The 18,557-nt window shown below is 52.2% G+C and overlaps 9 protein-coding genes across 9 annotated transcripts; 4 read left to right on the top strand and 5 right to left on the bottom strand.

Annotated features, from left to right (window-relative positions):
- Nucleotides 1-893: 893 nt before the first annotated feature.
- On the top strand, nt 894-1,948 carry BKA58DRAFT_373842 (uncharacterized protein). The gene has a single exon (XM_046169261.1). It carries the CDS (start codon nt 942-944, stop codon nt 1,923-1,925), a length of 984 nt encoding a protein of 327 aa, XP_046031626.1. The 5' UTR covers nt 894-941; the 3' UTR covers nt 1,926-1,948.
- Nucleotides 1,949-2,172: 224 nt separating this feature from the next.
- On the bottom strand, nt 2,173-3,470 carry BKA58DRAFT_396996 (uncharacterized protein; the record flags this gene model as incomplete). Its single annotated transcript, XM_046171397.1, has 4 exons — nt 2,173-2,849; nt 2,905-3,038; nt 3,090-3,231; nt 3,281-3,470. 4 exons carry the CDS (start codon nt 3,468-3,470, stop codon nt 2,173-2,175), a joined length of 1,143 nt encoding a protein of 380 aa, XP_046031625.1.
- A 1,022-nt stretch (nt 3,471-4,492) lies between these two features.
- BKA58DRAFT_306174 (T-complex protein 1 subunit alpha) lies at nt 4,493-6,310 on the bottom strand (the record flags this gene model as incomplete). The annotated part of the gene is made up of 3 exons (XM_046167096.1): nt 4,493-4,891; nt 4,945-6,218; nt 6,268-6,310. The coding sequence occupies 3 exons, from the start codon at nt 6,308-6,310 to the stop codon at nt 4,493-4,495; spliced, it is 1,716 nt and encodes a 571-aa protein (XP_046031624.1).
- A 283-nt stretch (nt 6,311-6,593) lies between these two features.
- On the top strand, nt 6,594-8,811 carry BKA58DRAFT_373837 (uncharacterized protein). The gene is made up of 4 exons (XM_046169260.1): nt 6,594-6,897; nt 6,958-7,405; nt 7,455-7,938; nt 7,987-8,811. Exons 1-4 carry the CDS (start codon nt 6,775-6,777, stop codon nt 8,618-8,620), a joined length of 1,689 nt encoding a protein of 562 aa, XP_046031623.1. The 5' UTR covers nt 6,594-6,774; the 3' UTR covers nt 8,621-8,811.
- Nucleotides 8,812-8,836: 25 nt separating this feature from the next.
- BKA58DRAFT_24060 (uncharacterized protein) lies at nt 8,837-9,969 on the top strand. The gene has a single exon (XM_046166658.1). It carries the CDS (start codon nt 9,105-9,107, stop codon nt 9,723-9,725), a length of 621 nt encoding a protein of 206 aa, XP_046031622.1. The 5' UTR covers nt 8,837-9,104; the 3' UTR covers nt 9,726-9,969.
- On the bottom strand, nt 9,969-11,848 carry BKA58DRAFT_447362 (proteasome complex subunit Rpn13 ubiquitin receptor-domain-containing protein; the record flags this gene model as incomplete). Its single annotated transcript, XM_046174233.1, has 4 exons — nt 9,969-10,768; nt 11,071-11,566; nt 11,613-11,688; nt 11,741-11,848. The coding sequence occupies 4 exons, from the start codon at nt 11,846-11,848 to the stop codon at nt 10,213-10,215; spliced, it is 1,236 nt and encodes a 411-aa protein (XP_046031621.1). The 3' UTR covers nt 9,969-10,212.
- Nucleotides 11,849-12,009: 161 nt separating this feature from the next.
- On the top strand, nt 12,010-12,824 carry BKA58DRAFT_407853 (ribosomal protein L6e-domain-containing protein; the record flags this gene model as incomplete). Its single annotated transcript, XM_046172049.1, has 3 exons — nt 12,010-12,138; nt 12,285-12,620; nt 12,672-12,824. The coding sequence occupies 3 exons, from the start codon at nt 12,010-12,012 to the stop codon at nt 12,822-12,824; spliced, it is 618 nt and encodes a 205-aa protein (XP_046031620.1).
- Nucleotides 12,825-13,137: 313 nt separating this feature from the next.
- BKA58DRAFT_24039 (uncharacterized protein) lies at nt 13,138-14,716 on the bottom strand. Its single transcript, XM_046166653.1, has 2 exons — nt 13,881-14,716; nt 13,138-13,825 (listed from the first exon to the last, which is right to left on the bottom strand). The coding sequence occupies exons 1-2, from the start codon at nt 14,391-14,393 to the stop codon at nt 13,292-13,294; spliced, it is 1,047 nt and encodes a 348-aa protein (XP_046031619.1). The 5' UTR covers nt 14,394-14,716; the 3' UTR covers nt 13,138-13,291.
- BKA58DRAFT_373832 (uncharacterized protein) lies at nt 14,571-16,298 on the bottom strand. Its single transcript, XM_046169259.1, has 2 exons — nt 15,445-16,298; nt 14,571-15,390 (listed from the first exon to the last, which is right to left on the bottom strand). Exons 1-2 carry the CDS (start codon nt 16,031-16,033, stop codon nt 15,041-15,043), a joined length of 939 nt encoding a protein of 312 aa, XP_046031618.1. The 5' UTR covers nt 16,034-16,298; the 3' UTR covers nt 14,571-15,040.
- Nucleotides 16,299-18,557: the final 2,259 nt, after the last annotated feature.

Here is an 18,557-nt window from a genome sequence, read left to right as displayed (position 1 = left end):
TGAGGATGCGAATGCGGACGCGGACATGATCAAGACTCCCGAGGACGACCAATCTGCAGAGAAGCAGCCCAAGGAACAACTTGTGAATTCATTGGACGACGTGCTTTCTGAGAAGCCCAAGAAGAGATTGCTCAGCGTCGACACCGACGAGTACTCGGTAGAGAAGAAGCTCCGCGTTGAGTAGGCGCCCGATTTTGCGCTGTGCTACTGTAAGTCGTCCGAATTTGTTACGGGCTGCCTACAAGCCCTAACATGTCTCGCAGACTGCTGGTTGCGGGGAAAGGCGATACATAGCTACAAAGTCTGCTCGCAGGGCTAAAAGTTGACAATGCAAGTTGAGTTGGTCTGGAACAACCTTGGAAGACATGACTATTGCGGAGAGAGGTCACCTCATCCAAGGAAAAAAACCGAACATTCTGACGCATACATTGACGCCAGATCTTTCGATTTGCTTCTTTCATCATGGTGTAGTCTGCAGATCTAGTCGGTTTTTTCCTTATCTGAGGTGGGTTGATGGCGAAAACCTCAAAAACGTCTCATGATCAAGTAGGGCAACTCTTACCTTCATAGATTCAAAAGTGAATTATCCCTCTCAAACACTGGTTCGTCCCTTTTCAGCTCTTTCGTTATGTCCTGCAGTCGCACTGAGAATTCTCGTGACGTGACTGCAGTTGAATACGTCCGTTTGGAGTAGACATGGACATGCCACTGCCTACCTACGTGGCCTGAATGACGAATGGTGTTGCTACTTATCATTGTCTCTTGTGCGCGACTTCTGAACAGCCGACGAGTGACATCCATGGATCACGCAAGCACGCGTTCGGCGCTACGCCGAAAACAGCGAATTCGTAATCTAGCGCGTTGCGCTTCCAGCGGGATGATGCGCCCCGCCATCTCAATTCCATACAAGCAGGATAGTGCAAAACGCCCGCCCGGCAACCATGATGGACACCGAGGAGGTACTAGATCTATATGACATCGCGGTCTTGCTCAATTACGAACGCAACACCACGGAACCTCGGCTTCGACACACCAAATTGAGGGAAGTCGCTTTCCCAGGTACGCAACCGAAGACGGTCGCACTCAGCCGTCCAATCGACCAAGGGTGGAACAACAACGCGTCTACGTGGATCATATTGGATCAGCAGCAGGCCAACGATTCAGATGCCCCAGACCTGCCCACAGAATTCCTACACCCGGACAAACGCAAGGATAGCGCACTTTCCAATGAGCAGCTAGAGACGTTGTTCCATCAAGCACGCAATCATGATGGCTGCTACCAGGCAATCAGTCTGCTTCAAATCTTCTTTGCATTGTTTTCCGAAAATACAAAGTTGAGAGTGAGACACGCGCCCAATGGTAAGCAGCCAGGTATGTTCTATACGACAACAGTCAGTAGGCGTGTCATCGTCGAAGAGTCCTTCCGCAGCCCAGAGCTCACTACTGCTATCTGCGTACTCCCACAGAGTGCCATGTATGTTAGTGGGCACGAGCCACAACTTCTGCATGCCGTCGTAGGTTTCTCTCCGCTCGAGAGCGACACGGTTCAATCCTTCTTCGATCTCTCGTCCATGCAGTTCGGCGATATAGGACGCGGGCCAGGGCCAAAGGGAAAGCAGCTGTTTGCTCTGGATACCCCCGAGGAGTTTGCCCTGCGTTTCAGCATGTTAGCTAAGGGTGCAGATCCTAGCAAAAGCGAACGCACTCTAGCGATCAATGGTACACCTGTAGACGATTGGCTCAGGGAAGTGGCGATGAGAACGAAAAAAAGGTGGATGAATCGAGCAACGGAGAAATGGTGTGGTCATTGTGGAGCACCAGGTGCGAAGTCTAAGTGTGCCGGTTGTGGTGAGGCGTACTATTGCGGCAAAGACCATCAGAAGTTGGCTTGGGGTTTTCACAAGGGATATTGCGCGAAGCCTTAAATCAAGGTTCTGACGAATGCAGAACCCGCAAAGTAAAGAATATCACTTAGGATGTCTTGACTCTTGGTAGGTTATGTAACAGGGGGTATAATTTATCAACACTGAAATGGCACCGCACTTGATATGCACACCAATCTCTCCACCCACTACGCGGCACACAGTATCATACTGTGCACGATACAACGACATTAACCACTTTCCAAGATTATGGCCGCATCATCCATGACTGAACACAATATCGCCGTACTCACATCCTCCCACTCGGCAACTCATTAATAGTCGCTGGAACTGGCGGCGACGCAGCCGGTGAGTACTGGGGTACAGGGCTCACTGGCCCATCCGCATAGTGCGGGTTCGCCTGCATAGGATTCACAACACCCGGCGTCTTCTCCGGCATCGCATAGCCGCCCTGCTGCGCAGCATACGCAGACTGAGCGTTGGGGTCGTAGAACTGTTGCGCTGGTTGTTGTGCGTTCGGATCGTAATGGCCGTAGTGCTGTTGGTGTTGGGGAGGTGGAGAAGGCATCTGCTGCATGTGTTGCTGAGGGACGGGCTTCTGCTCGTGGTAGTATTGAACACCGGCTGGTGGGGCTTGGGGTGCAGTGGGTGGCTGGTGCATGTTGTTGTTAACAGTGGTGTTGTTCTGTTGCTTCTTCTTGCGGCGAAGAAGGAAGAAGACTCCGAGGACTGCAGCGACTAGAAGAGCGACGCCGCCGACTACTCCACCGGCAATCGCGCCTACTGGGGTTGACTTCTTGGATTTGTTAGATTTGTCGGATTCATTGGATTCTTCGTTGCCAGAGGAAGGTGTAACGTCAAGTGGCGCATCTGAGGGACGAGCGGAAGCGGTGCGTGAGAGTGGAGTGAAGGACAGAGAGACTGGGGTATTCGAGGATAAGCCAGTGTTAGGGGAGGTTGATGTGTCTTGGAAGTGTATTGTCAGTCAATGCTTCATCACGGTTGGAGAGACATCACATACCGTCATCTGGGGTGGTCATCAAGATCTTTCCTCCCGTTTCCGTTTTAGCATCACACCAGTAGTTGGTCAATGGTGAAGGGTCGTTGATGTCGGTTGCCAGCTCCCAGTAGCTGCAAGTGGAACTTGAGCCTCCACTGCGATGTCATGTCAGTATACAGTATTCAGACAAAGAAGCCAACACGTACCAGAAAATTGATGTGGTCGGGTACACGACGTAATCGCTCTCACAAGAAAAGAACTCGCAAAGGGATTCTGGCGCACAAATCTTGTAAAGGCTACCTGATGTTGCGATGACATGACCCTCGTTATTTGCAGTGATGGTCTCATCTAGAAGTCTTAGCAATCGTCAAGCAGCAATGTAAATGACTTCTCTTACATAGCGTAGTCGAGCCATATGTGCCCGTAGATATGTACCCGATGGTAGTAATATCCCTAACAGCCAGTGCTGCAGCTGTTGCAGCAGGGGCGGGCGTGACAGCAGGCGTCGGTGCCCGTATCATAGCACCGTTCACATACTTTGCGGAACCGACAACAGCCAACAACGAGGCGACTTTGGTATATGCCATGGCGTCCCAGAATTGGAAGTTCACAAAACGAGGAATAGAGAAACCACCTTTAGGAAAAAGCAGGGCGTTACAAGCTAAGTACCCATATGTTGGGCTACGAGCAATGCAAAAGATGCTGCGCCGTAAGGCGTGCAGCGACCCGCTGGGGCTTGCATGTTGCGGCTACACATACGAGCAGAGCGTATTGAAGGCTGATCAGCAGAGATTTTGTGCATCAAGACTTTGTGAAAGTGTGCGGTTGGATGTGCTTGTTGCACAAACGGGGTTGCTTTAATACTTTCGCCATACCGACGCTATTTCTACCCATTCTCTCCATTGCTTCAGCAATTCAAACACATTTGTTCAACGTTTCCATATGGTGCTCATCTTGACGCTAGACGAAATAGTGACCGCTGCAGGGACAACGGGGGTGTGTTACTAGCATGGGGTAGCGAGCTGAAGAAGAAAGAAACAATCCGCCTCGCTTGTGTAGCGCCGCGATAGGTTATAAACAAGCCGCGTGCAGCCATCATCACCGTGCGCTTTACCTTTTTAATATGAACACCAGGCACGTCGGATGTTTTGGTCGCCAGATAGTCTCACCGGAAAGCCATGTGTTGTGCGACGCGGCAGATTCGCATGTAGATCCCTATCGTGGCCGTGAACTGCCGAGGTAGGGTTTGAGGCGCAATAATTCAACAAGCCTTCTCATGTCCTCAAATGACAGCTGCAAGTGATGAGCTTGTGCACGATCATATCGTTGGGAATCTTTTGGTGCGAATCGAGGCCCGTAAGGTTTGGTTGCCTACATAGCTTTGGAGAACAGGTGCTAGTCGGTCCGAAAGCCCTACACGATGGTCACATTTGGCCCCCAAACCTTTAATGAGTCAGTGCCACGGCAAGCAGATTTCGGTTGAAGGTCCTTAGAGTGGCTTGGAACAGGGTGGGAATAACACAGGGGCATCTTGCACGTGGGCTTGGAGCCTTCATTACGCTGTCGTTATCTTTTCAGTCGGGTCTATCTCCTCTTGACGCCATGTTATCTAATGTCCATGGCCATCGTCACCACCTCCACCTTGCTCCTCTGGATCCAGCTTGATCAGGGTATCGATACGCATAATGGCAACACACGCCTCCACTGCTGACTTCAACTGCTTGACCTTGCTCATGCTGGGTTCTAGTACACCGGCCTTTAGGCAGTCGTGCACCTTACCGTTTGACAGGTCCAGACCGTAGTTCTTGTAGTTCTTCGACTTGGCCAGCTGCTTTGCGTCTTGCGACGAAGGGTCTGAAGGGTTCACTGTACGCTGTGAAAGAGCGTGCCGTGATCGGAGGTTGGCGACGAGCTCGGTAGCATCCTTGGCTGCGTTGATGGCAAGCGTCTTAGGAATAGCAAGCAGAGACTGTGCAAAAGCAGCAATGGCCAACTGTTCCCGAGAGCCCTAGGTGTATTGTTAGTCACGTTGATAGACATGCAAGGATTGGTGTGACTTACCACTGACGTTGCCCACTCTTCTAGGTAGATGTGCAACGCAGTCTCAACGGCACCTCCACCAGGAACGATGCGGCCACTCTCCAGCGTTCGCTTCACGGCCGATAATGAATCGTGCACTGATCGCTCCATTTCGTCCAAGGCGTAGTCGTTCGCACCTCGCAGGATGATGGATGCGGATGAGAAGGCCTTGGTACCCTTGACCAAAATGCACTCGTCGTCGGAAATGCGCTCTTGTGAAACCTCCTCAGCATGGCCAAGGTTCGCTGCCTCGAACTTCTCATCACCGTTTAGATCGGAAAGTGTGCTGACCAGGGTTGCTCCGGTTGCCTTCGCTATCCTTCGCAAATCCTCCTTCTTACACCTTCGCACAGCCATGGCACCTTTCTCGACGAAGTGCTTGAGGCAGAGGTCGTCGATACCCTTTGTAGTCATGATGACGTTGGCGCCGGCCTTCAAGATCATCTCAATGCGCTCGGTGACAATGCCAGCCTCACGCTCTCGGATCTTCTCTAGCTGCTCAGGGTCGTCGATGGTGATGTGAACACCCAACTTCATTCGTTCCTTCTGCAAGTTGATGTCCAAGCAGGCAATCTTAGCATCGGTGATGCGCGTCTTCATGGCTTGCGAGGCGACCGTGCAGTTGAGAGCGTAGCCCTTGACCAGTATCGACTGAGTCGCGCTTTGGCCGTGTGCCTTGAGGATGTTGACAGCCTTTACGGGGTATTTGATCTCGCCCTTGTTGTTTGTCATCTTGACAGCAGTCATGCCGTCTACCACCATGTTGGCGAAGAAGTCGGAGTCGGAGCCGATGATCTTGCTGGACATGGACGTCTTCGCAATGTTAACTAGCGAGTCCCGACCGAGCGCATCGACCTTGGTGCTGATGTTCTCGTTCATGTACTTTACCGCCTCCCTCAGCGCCAGCCTGTAGCCTGTGATGATTGTGGTGGGGTGGATCTTGTTCTTCATGAGCTCGTTTGCTCTCCGCAACAGCTCGGCCGCTATTATGACGACGGAGGTTGTGCCATCTCCGACTTCCTTGTCTTGTTGTTGGGCGAGGTCGACGAGGATTTTGCCTGCGGGGTGCTCGATGTCCAGCAAACTGAGGATGGTAGCGCCGTCGTTGGTCACGGTAACGTCGCCGATGTCGTCCACCATCATCTTGTCGAGGCCTGAGGGCCCAAAGGACGACTTGACGACATTGGAGATCGCTTGGGTCGCAAGGACGTTTTGGTCGCGAATGTCCTGGCCGCTGATTTTCTGGCCGCCGAGGACTGCACATGTTAGCTTTTTGCGGCCGTGTTGTTAGCTTCCGCGGCTTACACAGAGTCCCTCCGCTACGTGACTGCTCGAAGATTCCTGCCATTGTGTCGGGTGATAGCTGTTCTGCTTCGTTGTTGCTGCCTCTACGCGGTCCAGAAAATCTCCAGCAATGCCCGCCCGCGTCGGCGACGGCGAATGGTAGCTCCGCCCGTCAGTCGCGCTAGTCTGGACCCCTGCGCCGATGACTCGGCCCTCCACACATTTGGCTGTCGACTCACACGAGACTGCAACAAGCTGACTCTGTCCTAGCTTTGCGTGACTCTAAAGTGCTCTCGCTTTATATCGTTCGGGTTCCCCACCGTCTATTCAACTTTCCATAGCTCAATCGCACGTAAGTACTTTCAAGTCGCGTCTTGATACCCCGCCTGCCCCACCAACTCTTCCTATATACAGATGGATTTGGCTGGAATATCTATACAATCGCGATTCTACTACCTTTGCAACGATTGGTACTCGTCAAGATATCCTTTGCGAGACGCTGACAGCCTTTTCTAGCACCTTCCCAACATGGCTGAAGCCACAGCTGCCGATGGCAAGATGAAGGATCTTTCCATCTCTGAGACCAAGAAGAGCAAGAAGGATGGTAACCCGCAAAAAGCCGCCAAGAAGCCTCAGCAACAGAAGAAGAAGGTAGGTTTATGCGGCAACACCAAACGTCCGACATCATACGCGATACTAATCATGTCCCAGATCGAAGGTTCAGCGCTGATTGGTATCGATGTCGCTAAGGAGGTCGACCTGGGAGACTGGTACCAACAGGTCATTACGAAGGGACAAATGATCTCCTACTACGACGTAGCCGGATGCTATATCCTCGAGCCCTCCTCGTACGCCATTTGGGAGAACATCAAGTCCTGGTTCGACAGCCAGATCAAGACGCTCAAAGTCCGAAACGCATACTTCCCGATTTTCATCAGCGCGGATAACTTGGAGCGAGAGAAGGAGCATGTGGAAGGTTTCGCCGCCGAGGTCGCGTGGGTGACCAAGGGCGGAAAATCTGACCTGGAGAAGCCCGTCGCTGTGCGCCCTACTTCCGAAACAGCCATGTACCCCTACTTCGCGCGCAAGATCCAGTCGCATCGCGATCTTCCCCTGAAGCTGAACCAGTGGAACAACGTCGTTCGGTGGGAGTTCAAGCGTGAGTACTGAGCTTTTGTTTTCTTCGGCAGTGTCTAATTAATGTCTAGATCCCATGCCCTTTATCCGATCGCGCGAGTTCCTATGGCAAGAAGGCCACACCGCACATCTTACCCAGAAAGAAGCGAGCGATGAGGTTCTCCAGATCCTGGACTGGTACTCTGATGTATACCAGAAGCTGCTTGCCGTTCCCGTTGTGAAGGGAACGAAGACTGTCAACGAGAAATTCCCTGGAGCTGATTACACCACCACCGTCGAGGGTTTCATCCCCGCTACTGGCCGCGGTATTCAGGCTGCAACATCCCATGCTCTCGGTCAACATTTCTCAAAGATGTTCAACATCACAGTCGAGGACCCCACCGCTAAGGAGGCTGGAAAGTCGGAGCACGTCCACGTCTGGCAGAACTCATGGGGTCTGACTACGCGTTCGATCGGTGTCATGATTCTGACTCACGGAGACAACCGAGGTCTAGTCATTCCTCCTAGGGTGGCTGAGATCCAAGTTGTTGTCATTCCGGTGGGAGTCACCGCCAAGTAAGTTTATCACTGATGACTCAACTGTGCCAATGCTAACGAAATCAGAATGTCTGCTGAGGCTAAGGAGGATCTCTACAGCAAGGTCAAGAAGATTCATGACGATCTTACTGACGCCGGTGTTCGCGTCGAGACCGACTACCGCGAGGGCTACTCTCCAGGCTGGAAGTTCAACGACTGGGAGTTGAAGGGTATTCCTCTCCGAATCGAATTCGGTCCCAAAGACGCTGAGAAGGGAGTTGTTACCACATCCCGTCGCGACATCGATGACAAGGACGCCGCACGTGGTACCATCAATGTCGACAGCCTCACACAAGAAGTCCCCAAGTTACTCGAGCAGATCCAGGAAGACATGTTCAACAAGGCTGACAAGGCATACCGGGACCACCGGATCCAGCTTACCAACTGGGATGACTTTGTCCCAACCCTGAACGGCAAGAACGTCGTCCTAGTCCCCCACTGCGAGGGCGACAAGTGCGAAGATGAGGTCAAGGCGAAGAGCGCACGGACTGCGTTGGGCGATGGCGTTGCGGAAGACAAGCAGGCTCCTGCCATGGGTGCAAAGAGTTTGTGCATTCCCTTCGAACAGCCCGAGGGTATTGAGCCTGGCAAGACCAAGTGCATCAACCCCGACTGTCAGACTCCCGCCAAGCAGTGGATCTTGTTCGGACGGAGTTACTAGTATATGGCCAACTGATGAAGTGTATTTCTTATTCGAGCATTCGGTGGCATGGAGTTCGATGGCGCGGTGTTTGCGGCATGGAGAAGCGGTTGTCGTTACACTGGTCATTCATGATTTTGCAATGTTGATACAGCTTTTAGCATAGAACTCAAAGTTCTGACGTGCCGTGCCCTGTCCTGCCAAGTCGTGTCTTCCTGAGTGTACAATGTTGTTTTTATATTGACAAACGCGCAGGTAGGCAAACGAATGCTGGTACATGAATAAGCTAAACCAACGCTCACATACCGCCTGTGAATGATTGAGCCGCCGCCTTTACCAGCTCTTTGCGACACATCACCGCCTCCGACTTTGTGACAACTCACCTCCACGCTGCCGCTCTGACATTCATCTGCTCCCTACTTCCAGCTTCTGATCTTGAGTTACCTACCAACTCATACACCGAAAGCCCCCAATCATCTTAACAGAACGTCAAGGTCTACCCAGAATGTGTCACAAACTCCTTCAAGTCTATGCTTGCGGACACAACAGAACGATCTGTACAACGCCGTGTCCCCATGCTATCGCTAAAGGCCGCTGCATCCCCAGCGATCGTGGAAATGCACCGGATCTGTCGCGCTCAAGTTCCGTTGTGTCTTCCATGGCGTCCTCGTCGCCAGTTTTACCAGCGCGGAGAACCGATGTCCAAGATCTGCCGTCACAGCGTAATCGTGAACCACAGGCTCATCCTTCTCCGCTGAGAGCGGCGGTGCTGGGCAGTCAAGCACAACAACAGCAGCAGCAAGGTGGAGGCAATGCTCCAGCGTTCCGCTTCATGGCGCCGGGTACAGGACCAGAGGCGCCGGGTGCGGGATCGGGTTATACGCAGAGCCATTCTACTTCCCCGGTGTCAATGTCTCCAGCATCTCCAAGTCCGAGTCAGCCTTCACCCACCTTCTCCACCACTGGCACTCTAATCGATGCGCCTATCTCCACCTATACGCCCTCATCCTCTACATTCTTCACGCCTGCCAACCCTGAAGTTGACGATAGGTCAGTAGCCCGTCAGCACTGTGTCTCATTCCTCTCTTTGCATGATCCGATGGCTAACATCTCAACAGTGCCGTAGAGCCCAACTTCTGCGCTTACCACTTTCCCCGTTACCTGCCTGGACTGAGAGTACCTTGTAAGGGGTGCTACCCGCAACCGCAGTATGAGGATCAACGCGATGCGTGGATGAAGCTTTATCGCGAACAACATCCGGGAGTCAAAGATGAGGATATTGAGCAGTTGAGCGGAATTATGGAACGATTTGGCTGATAACCATTTCTTCGGTGAATGTGGGACAAAAGAGAGTCGGTAGTGGGGATGAATGTTTGGAAAGACCATATCCGTTGAATGGCTGTCTGTACATTTTGGAGGTCGTCCTAGATGGGAAGCGAACATCTAAGAAGAGGATTTGAAAAGTACCGATGAGAGCGAGAATAAATGCATTACCCTACCCTTGCCATGCAATATTCGTGCCATTGATCATTGTCGTCTATGTGTGCATCAGTCGTGTGTCGGTCGTCATTCCATGCAAGAGAATATCCAAATCGCTAGAGCCGCTTGGCTATCTAGCTGGTGTCCATGTCATCGCCGCCCTTCTTCTCCTTTTCTACTGTCTTCTTGACACCTTCCAGAAAAGCCTTGACTGCATCTCCGCCACCAAGTGGCATGCCTCCACCTCTCATATAGCCTCCGTTTTCGACATCAATATTCAGTGCCTGGCTGACAGTCGGTAGAGCACCGGTCCTTAGCGCCTCGTTCAAACTGCCTAATGCTCCCCTCAGCTGAGGTGCGCGTAGGACCCTGTTCAGAACCTCAATTTTCTCCTCCCGACCCAATGTCTGAATGGCCATCTGCGCGGTCTCGGAGTTGGGGTCGATTTGATCGATATCTTCGACTTCGGCTTCTAGGAGGAAAGGGATTGTCGGTAGTTGGGCACACAGTGCGTCGATGGTCTCGTCGGAAGCGTTCTCAACGGTTGAGAGAGTATGCGTAGGCCAGAGGAACTCGGTAAGGCTAGCGAAGGGTTCTGATCCTCTTTGTTGTGAGCTGCCGCCTGCGTTGCCGCCTTTGAGTGAGTTCATGAAGTCTTGCACAATGGCAGAGACATCACCTGATCCGGCTCTGTCGACGCGTTAGCGGAAATGTTCAAGAGAATAGACAAAAGCAAAAACGCGAAACGAGCGCCGCGGCGTGGCCAGTGGAAGACGTAGCATGATGCTTATTTTCTATTGTTGTACATGAGCAGCCAGTGCCAATCGCCATATGTTTGGATGGTCTTATGCTTCTCCCAAAACGCCGTACCGTGACAGGATATCTTTATAGTTTTGTATAGAGCCGTTGGTAATTTTCACAGCAGCTCGATTCTGTCCGGGAAGGTAGACTGCGCCACGACGCCGAATGCGATACAAATAGATGGAACCTACGCTCGACCACCATCGGCGCCCCCTTCTCGGGACTCTTCGCCCTCATCTCGGATATCACCGCCTGTGGCACCAGCACCAGCGCCTCCGGTACTACCGTGGCGGTTTCGGCTAGATGGCTCTACGTCTTCCATTGTCTCATCCTCGTCATTGTTGGATGAGCTCGAGATACCTACAAGTTCAGCCTGTACATCAATCTCCTCGCCTGTCAGTAGCAGATCAATGACCTGTCCGATTTTGAGGTCGCGCTCGCTGAACCAACTCGCGCCGCGCGGGTGCTGCGACTTTGATTGCAACCAGAAGAGATAGCGTTGTGAGCTCGAGCTGAACTTGAGGACGAAGATGCGGCCGTCGGTGGGCGACTTGATGTTCTCGGGGTCATCGATGGAGTCCTTGCCGGTGTAGGGTTGGAAGGAGCCGTCACCGGGGATCATGATGAGGTCCAGGTCCGACTGGTCGAGTGAGCGGTCGCGTGGTCGCCAGCAGAAGTGCACGAATTCTAAATGTGTAAGTTGAGGAAGGGTCTAAGTTGGTTGCAAACAAACCATCTTCTCCTTGGTACAGGTAGACATAGCCTGGTGTTGGTACTGGCTTGACTGTCTGTTGGTTGCCTTCTCCGCGCTGTAGCCACTGTTAGTGTACGATCTGGATTGTCAGTGTCCGCAACGCTTACAGTCAGCTCACACTGGCCGGCCTTGAAGGTGATGAGCGGTTGGATAGACATGTCTGCGGTGTGTGTTGGTGTTGGGGCAGTGATGTTCAGCGGCGGTACCGCGAGCATCGCCGCAAGCTGCAAGCTCCACGCGGGTTACGTAACCCACGGAACAACTCTCGGCCCGGTCGCGCGTATCGATTGGACAGCTTGGCACACACTCGAATTCACGAAAATACGATTCCATCGCCAACACCACCGACCAGCACTAACGACCACAGCGAAACGAAATGGCGGCCAAACAAGAGGACACGAAGCCCACCACCCAGAAGTTCTCCAAGGGGGAGAGGTCGATACCGCACCACTCGCAGAAGGCCAGCAAGTACTACCCTGCTGAGGACGTTGCTGTCCCCAAGAAGGTACGTTCGCGATAGACGATGGTTTGCACGGAAGAGAAGGACTGCAGGGGTGCTGGGTGCATTCACTGCGACAGCATGCGGCGGGTGTTTGGGTGCAAAGACAAGAATCAAGACATCAATTGGAGCTCCGCTAACTGCGACTCAAGGCCCGCAAGTCTGTCCGCCCTGCGAAGGTCCGCCAGTCTCTCCAGCCCGGTACCGTCGTCATCCTCCTTGCTGGTCGCTTCCGCGGCAAGCGCGTCGTCGTCCTCAAGCACCTCTCCCAGGGTGTCCTCCTTGTTACCGGTCCCTTCAAAGTCAACGGTGTTCCCCTTCGCCGAGTAAACGCCCGATATGTCATTGCCACCTCTACCAGCGTCGACCTGAAGGGCGTAGACGAGAAGGTTGTGGAGAAGGCCAGCCAGGATGGCTACTTCACCAAGGACAAGGCCGCCCACAAGCCGGGTGAGGATGCTTTCTTCAAGCAGGGCGAGAAGCCCGAGGTACGTGCACATGATGGAAGTGCAATGCGACAGTACTGACAAAAGCCACAGAAGAAGGAGACCTCCAAGGACCGCGTCGAGGACCAGAAGGCCGTCGACAAGGCTCTTCTGGCCACCATCAAGAAGGAGGCTCACCTCGCCGACTACCTCGGTGCCAGCTTCAGCCTCCGTAGCTCCGACAGGCCTCACCAGATGGTCTTCTAAGCGACGGATAACGATCGGGCATTCGGCGTTCAGTGCATGGGATGAAAGACGACTTCGGCATACTGCGGCTGTACTAGCGAGAAACAAGAATCGCAGCGGCACGGCAGCCAATTTTTTTCATGGAGGATACCGACAAGGCATTTACCATAAGACTTTATAACAAGCGAGCGAATCTGAGACGGTCCAAAAGTGAACATTTGGTCTCCGCTTGCGTGATGTCATAGTTGGGCGTTCAATTGGCGCGGTATATACTGGGTGGTAATCGAGTACTGATGCATGGAATAGAGATACAGACGTTACATTCTTCGACCGCTACTGCGCCGACTGCCCGCGAACTCCCAGCAACAGGACGTGAGGGTATCAGAAGCGACCGCTAACCAAGGACACTACCACCACCGAACCGATTGCACCAATGCCATACGTACACAGACCTCGTTACATAACCATAGGCTTGCCGCTTTACCTACTTACTTCTTTCCCCTTCCTTTCCTAGCCCTGCCAAACTTCCCCGCCAGTCCGTTCGCCGCTTCCCCCGCGCCATCTATAGCTTTCCCCGCCTTCTCCTCCACGTTGTGCTTCTCCATCTCCGCCTTCAGGTCCTCAACGACATCCTTACCCAGTGTTGTCCCGTGGCACCAGTCCAAGACACCCATGCATCCGTAGTTACCCTCTCCTTCACTCATCATGTGCGCGTCGGCGCGTCGTGCCATGCCTCGCAGCATGATGGTTGAGGGTAGGACATTGTACCCGGAGTACACAAAGGTCTCTTCTAGACTGAAGATAGCGATCAGGATCAAGTAAGTGAGGATATGCATCCGCAGAGCAATTGCTGGGAGGTATAGAGGTAGAAAGCGGTGCAGGAGGTGGCAGATGGGGTGGTCGTAGTTTGCGGCAAACGAGTAAGGGATCTTGATGCTGTGGTGCCAGCTCTGATGCAAGTCCGAGAGTGCCCCACCGGTCGGCGAATGGAGCAGATGTGTGTGGATATAGTATTGCAGGACCTACGACATGTCTGTTAGCACGTCTTTGTTGGGGAACGCAATTATGGTATCTTACGTTACGAGACAAGAGTCCGATAATGCCATGTTTGACCATCGTCCATGGGTTTGGCAGGTGATTCAATCCCCATCGACTGCCTTTGATGAGTAGCAGACTCCTCATCTGCAGTACGTCTGTGATCAAGAACTCAATACCCGCTTGTAAAGCCACACTGAGCAGCACATTTGCACAGCTCCACGCAATTACCCTCCTCACTGCGCGTGCGCCACCCTTCTGATTGTTTGGAATACCCCATTGTCCCTGGGATTTGAACTCGATTGCTAGACTTGGTAACCCGATATCGAATAGCAAGAAGATCAGGCTGGGGATGATGTAGAGAGATAGTCGAAGTACTAGTGGCGCAACTAGCTCAAGTTGAAGAGGAGAATAGGATGCGGCGATTGTCGTCCATGCGACCGAGAGGAAGATGAGATTTAGGCCTGTCGACCAGGAGGATAGCATAGGAATGGCTAAGAACGAGCCCAGCGGTAGGGCGATAGGCGCAAGGATAGAGGATAGTAATGCGCCCATGCTGAAATGCCTCAAATGGGTCTAAGGTGCACTATTTTGATGGAAGAGTATTGAAATAGGTGTATGCGCATCTGTCATGTGAAGTGGGGATTCTGCGCGCGGTAGATGTTTGTGGGCTTGCGCTTGATTGCGATGTGAGCGATGACGTAGCGGCGGTGCGCGAACTTGGTTCACGCTGCGTCCGCGTGGGAACGCGTACGCGACGTAAGCGGGGCGCACCTGCCTTTCAAGACTCTATGCATGTGAATGGACCCTGGAAAAGTCTCACCTTCTCTTCATCAATGGGCACCGGTAAAGATTTACACACGAAAGCGATGCATTCTTAAGAGTAGAGTTGACTGTGCCGTTACGCCCATGCGATAGGACCGCCCAGCATTGCCCTCAGATCCTCATTACATAGCGTTGCCTACCGCATCAATTATCGGCCTTCCGACGGCACAACCGAAACGCTGCTCAGTCCTCGTCTATTGCTTGCACATTGTGTGACAGCTCCATCCACAGGCTCTGCCCTCTCCGTACGATGTTCTGACCAGCGACTTCCAAGCTTGTATTCTGACCTATTCTTGCAGATTAAAGTGGTTTCTCATCTCGTCATACTTGGCCTTGTAGGGCTCGGATTCTTCATATCGTCTCCTCCAGAGCTGTGCCTATTCCTGAGCTGTCCGAGCTGCTGTCTCAGCATCCTGAGCGAGACCCTCCGCAACCATGAGCCGGATGTTGAGATCGAAAAGCTTATTTCGCAGCCCGGAGCTGTCTCGCTCGTCGGCATCGTTCGACCCATCGAGTGCCACGATCTGATCCCCACCAGGACTGACTGCCTGTGGATCTCCGAATCGGGACTGCAGCTGAAATGGGGAGCGTAGTACTTGGGGCGTTATGGGTTCCTCAATCGGCGGCGGACTGGGTGATGGGCTGTTGAGCACAGTGTACGATCGGCTTGGGAGTGGGTCGTTGGCAATCTGCTCGAAAAGATAGGCAGTCCTCTGTGGACAAAGCGCTAAGCTCAAGTGTCAGTTACTCGGATTTTGTAGATGGCTGATCTTAGACGTACGGTGCTGACTTGCTGATGCTACCGGAATACGACTAGCTTCTTGTGGATAGACAGTATAGTATGGGATCGGAACCAGTTCTGGCCCCTCCGCGACAGCGTTGGCAATAGCCCGATAAGCGTAAGGAAACCTGGATACGAATCTGTTGAAAACGTTCGACTTGTCGATTACGCCTTTACTCCAGCCTTTTGCAAGGAAGTAGTAGCGTAGCATAGCATCACAGCAAGCAACCTCCGTCTGGCTTTGAGTCGGTGGGATCAAGTTGAATGGAAATTTCAAGCTCCAAGAAGAGGCGTTTTCTTGTGTCAAGACCACATGACGAATCTGTGGCTCCCCCTTCCGGTTCTTTCCAATGTAGCCGAGGATTATGCGGGGACCTTCAAGCCAGGCCATGAGGTCTGCCGGCTTCCTTGTTTTAGTGTAGGTGCTGCCTATGACAAAGCTTTTGAAGCTGTTGTCATGATTGTAGCCGCGGATGATGTTGAACTGTGTATGAAATGCTCCTGCATCAGGAAGGTGCTTGAACTGATCCGGGAAGTCTCGGGATGCCCAAGCTTGTACGTCCTCGAAGGTAAGTCCAGCGGGCGCCATGGTGTGGATGTGTGTAGTCAGGAACGAGCGGATGTATCTGAACAACAGTCGCGCAGAGGGAACTGGCTATGGAAGTTTGCGCCCAAACTGGACTCATCTTCACCGTAATGCGACGACTGGAGATGCCAGAACTGGTTAGCGGCCTCACCGAGGCGCGCCGATGGAAGCGGTTGAGGGAGGAGCGATGAAAGGGAAGCATCGTGCAACCTCACTTCATACAGCAACGCAAATAGTGAGACAGGACGCATTACCTTGGAATCAACCCTAGAGACTGTGGTAGAATATTGATTTACTAGATGTGGAAAAATGTGCGCGTGTTTCGCAGCCCCATCGGCAAGTGTGCTGTGGTCTTAAGAACCCCCAAGCTTCAGTTGTTGGGCAAGATGATTGCCTCCTGCACTATACTGCAACTGTTTCCTTTATGTTTCTTCTATCTCTTCCTTGCCATTCTGATAATCTCACTTTCTTGTTGCATTTTCCAAGTTGCGATGGCACCTTCCGAACTTTGAGTAAGCCAGACCGCTTTCATTGTACAGATGAAGGCGTCATCTGCAGCAAGCATTGACTCCAAATTTCTGTATTACCCTCAAAACACAGAGTTGTGGCATGTGGTGATCGCCAGGCTCACTGAGCCGAGTCCGTAGCGCTGCGGCGTTTCTCGAACTTTTCTTGCTTGACCAAAGTCTCTTGCTTTCTCATCTGTGTCTCCAGCTCTTCGACCCTCTCCTCTAGCTTCCTGATGTGAGCCATAGTCGATTCGTTCGCGACCCTACCCAGAACTGCGGCATTCTTTGACTTCTCAGCAAACTCGACCATAGTTTGCAAGTTATTCCCCATAACCCTGTTTTATCTGATGACCTCTTCGTGCTCAGTTGCTAGCCCTCCAATTTATTATTCGAGTCGAGCATGGCCTCCGTATAGAGTCTCTAGCGCTTCAGACTGCTTCTTGGTTCGATCTACCATCTTGAAATACGTCAGAAGAGTCTAGAAGACCATTAATACGTTATTCGGCGGAGCCTGAAGCGTTTTCTCTGGTATTACCTGTTTGTGATCAACAATTGTTCATGGGAAGAATGGAGAGTTCCTCACTGCGCGTAGGCGTTTTCTTTGACGCCGGAAGTTTTACAATTGGCCCACAGACTTCTGTGCTACTTGGAACGAATCAGATGCTTTCGATACATGGTTTAACTAACAGTTTACCTTCTTTCAATAACTTCTGATGATCGCGTTGGCATGCGCGTGTGAAGTTCCACTTGAACATCCGACCGTCACATTGTAAAGCCTGTACCACACCTTTTGCCGCAAGATAGTACCTGGTGGTCGCCTCTATCTCAAGCGCGATCTCAAAAGGTATGGGCGGCCGACTATCACTCAATGAACACGAGGTAAAAGCGTCCATGAATGTCGGCCTGTAGTCTGTGGGCCACTCCAGTAAGCTAAACTCGCCGATAATTTGCTCGCCGTGGATATGACATGCCAGTAGAGAAGAGTCTTGAATGAATATAAGTACAGTGATCTCTTCAGCGCCCCAGAGCTACTTAGCGGCCGTACAAGGTGGGTCGAAGCTCGTTTCCGCGACAGCTTTCAAGATCGTGGACGTCTCGGCAACCTCCAGATTATACGTCTTGGAATCATCTGAATCAGGCAGGGCTTCGAATTCGTCAGGGAAGATGATCCTTGACCATTCAAGAACTGCCAAAGCATTCTTGAGCTCATGGTGAAGTAACTTTGGGTCCAGCAGGATAGTGCCGGGTAGAGAACGTCGGGTATCCGGTGTACAAAGGCAACTTTGGATGGTCATGACTATCCTCGAATGTAGTTTCAAGGAAGAGAAAGTTGCGCAGAACTAGTAGAATATGTTTGGGGGCTGACCATTTGCACTGTGCGCTCGGTCACCGCTGATGTAGTCCGCAAAACGAGGAGTGAGAGGAGGGGTAAAGGAAAGAAGACCGTTGTTGCAAGGAAATGCGTTTTGTGATCTGATGGCTCAAGAAGAGGTGACACTGGCCTCGCCATGTCTTGCTTAAACAAGATCCTGTCCCAATTCAAATGAAGAGGTCACTACCTGTGCGTCTCTGGTGGTGAGAATGGAAGGCGCACTAACATACACGTGTGCAAGGTAAGAAAAAAGGCATGTGGTAAGATAATGAACGACACGAAAACGCTCATGAACGTAGGCTAGGAAGATGCTGATCATCGCATTGATTTCATAGGCAAGATGGAACTACGAGAAAGACAAGGCTACCCGAGTATAGAGAATTGAAGTAACACCACTTTCAGTGCGCACTGAAATTAATCTGTGAATTTGAAGGGGATTCTGATCCAACTAAGAAGCAGCGGTAGAAGGGAATCGCAGATACGTAACGGATGGCGCTCAACCCAGCAGGCCGATGAACGGCGGGCGATATCCACATGGCTAACCCGTCGCGTCCATAATCAGGTTCGCTTTGTAATGAGCACGCCCTGCCGGGTTGGCACGATGTTGGTGCGCCCTACGAAGTACAGATTCCAAGGATGCTGATGC

The sequence above is a fragment of the Alternaria rosae genome (genome assembly GCF_020736505.1).
Source record: "Alternaria rosae strain MPI-PUGE-AT-0040 chromosome Unknown BKA58scaffold_1, whole genome shotgun sequence".
Taxonomy (NCBI): Eukaryota; Fungi; Ascomycota; class Dothideomycetes; order Pleosporales; family Pleosporaceae; genus Alternaria; species Alternaria rosae.
The sequence above is the reverse complement of the archived record's forward strand: the minus strand, read 5'-3'. Positions and strand labels throughout refer to the sequence as shown.

Bases quoted from the DNA above. Each gene is read 5' to 3' on its own strand.
- BKA58DRAFT_373837 (XM_046169260.1), top strand. From the start codon at position 6,775: ATGGCTGAAGCCACAGCTGCCGATGGCAAGATGAAGGATCTTTCCATC. The intron at 6,898-6,957 runs GTAGGTTTATGC...ATCATGTCCCAG, and splicing joins CTCAGCAACAGAAGAAGAAG to ATCGAAGGTTCAGCGCTGAT. The intron at 7,939-7,986 runs GTAAGTTTATCA...TAACGAAATCAG, and splicing joins CCGGTGGGAGTCACCGCCAA to AATGTCTGCTGAGGCTAAGG.
- BKA58DRAFT_24039 (XM_046166653.1), bottom strand. From the start codon at position 14,393: ATGGGCGCATTACTATCCTCTATCCTTGCGCCTATCGCCCTACCGCTG. The intron at 13,826-13,880 runs GTAAGATACCAT...GACATGTCGTAG, and splicing joins TCGGACTCTTGTCTCGTAAC to GTCCTGCAATACTATATCCA.
- BKA58DRAFT_373832 (XM_046169259.1), bottom strand. From the start codon at position 16,033: ATGGCGCCCGCTGGACTTACCTTCGAGGACGTACAAGCTTGGGCATCC. The intron at 15,391-15,444 runs GTACGTCTAAGA...ACTTGAGCTTAG, and splicing joins AGCATCAGCAAGTCAGCACC to CGCTTTGTCCACAGAGGACT.
- BKA58DRAFT_24060 (XM_046166658.1), top strand. From the start codon at position 9,105: ATGTGTCACAAACTCCTTCAAGTCTATGCTTGCGGACACAACAGAACG.
- BKA58DRAFT_373842 (XM_046169261.1), top strand. From the start codon at position 942: ATGATGGACACCGAGGAGGTACTAGATCTATATGACATCGCGGTCTTG.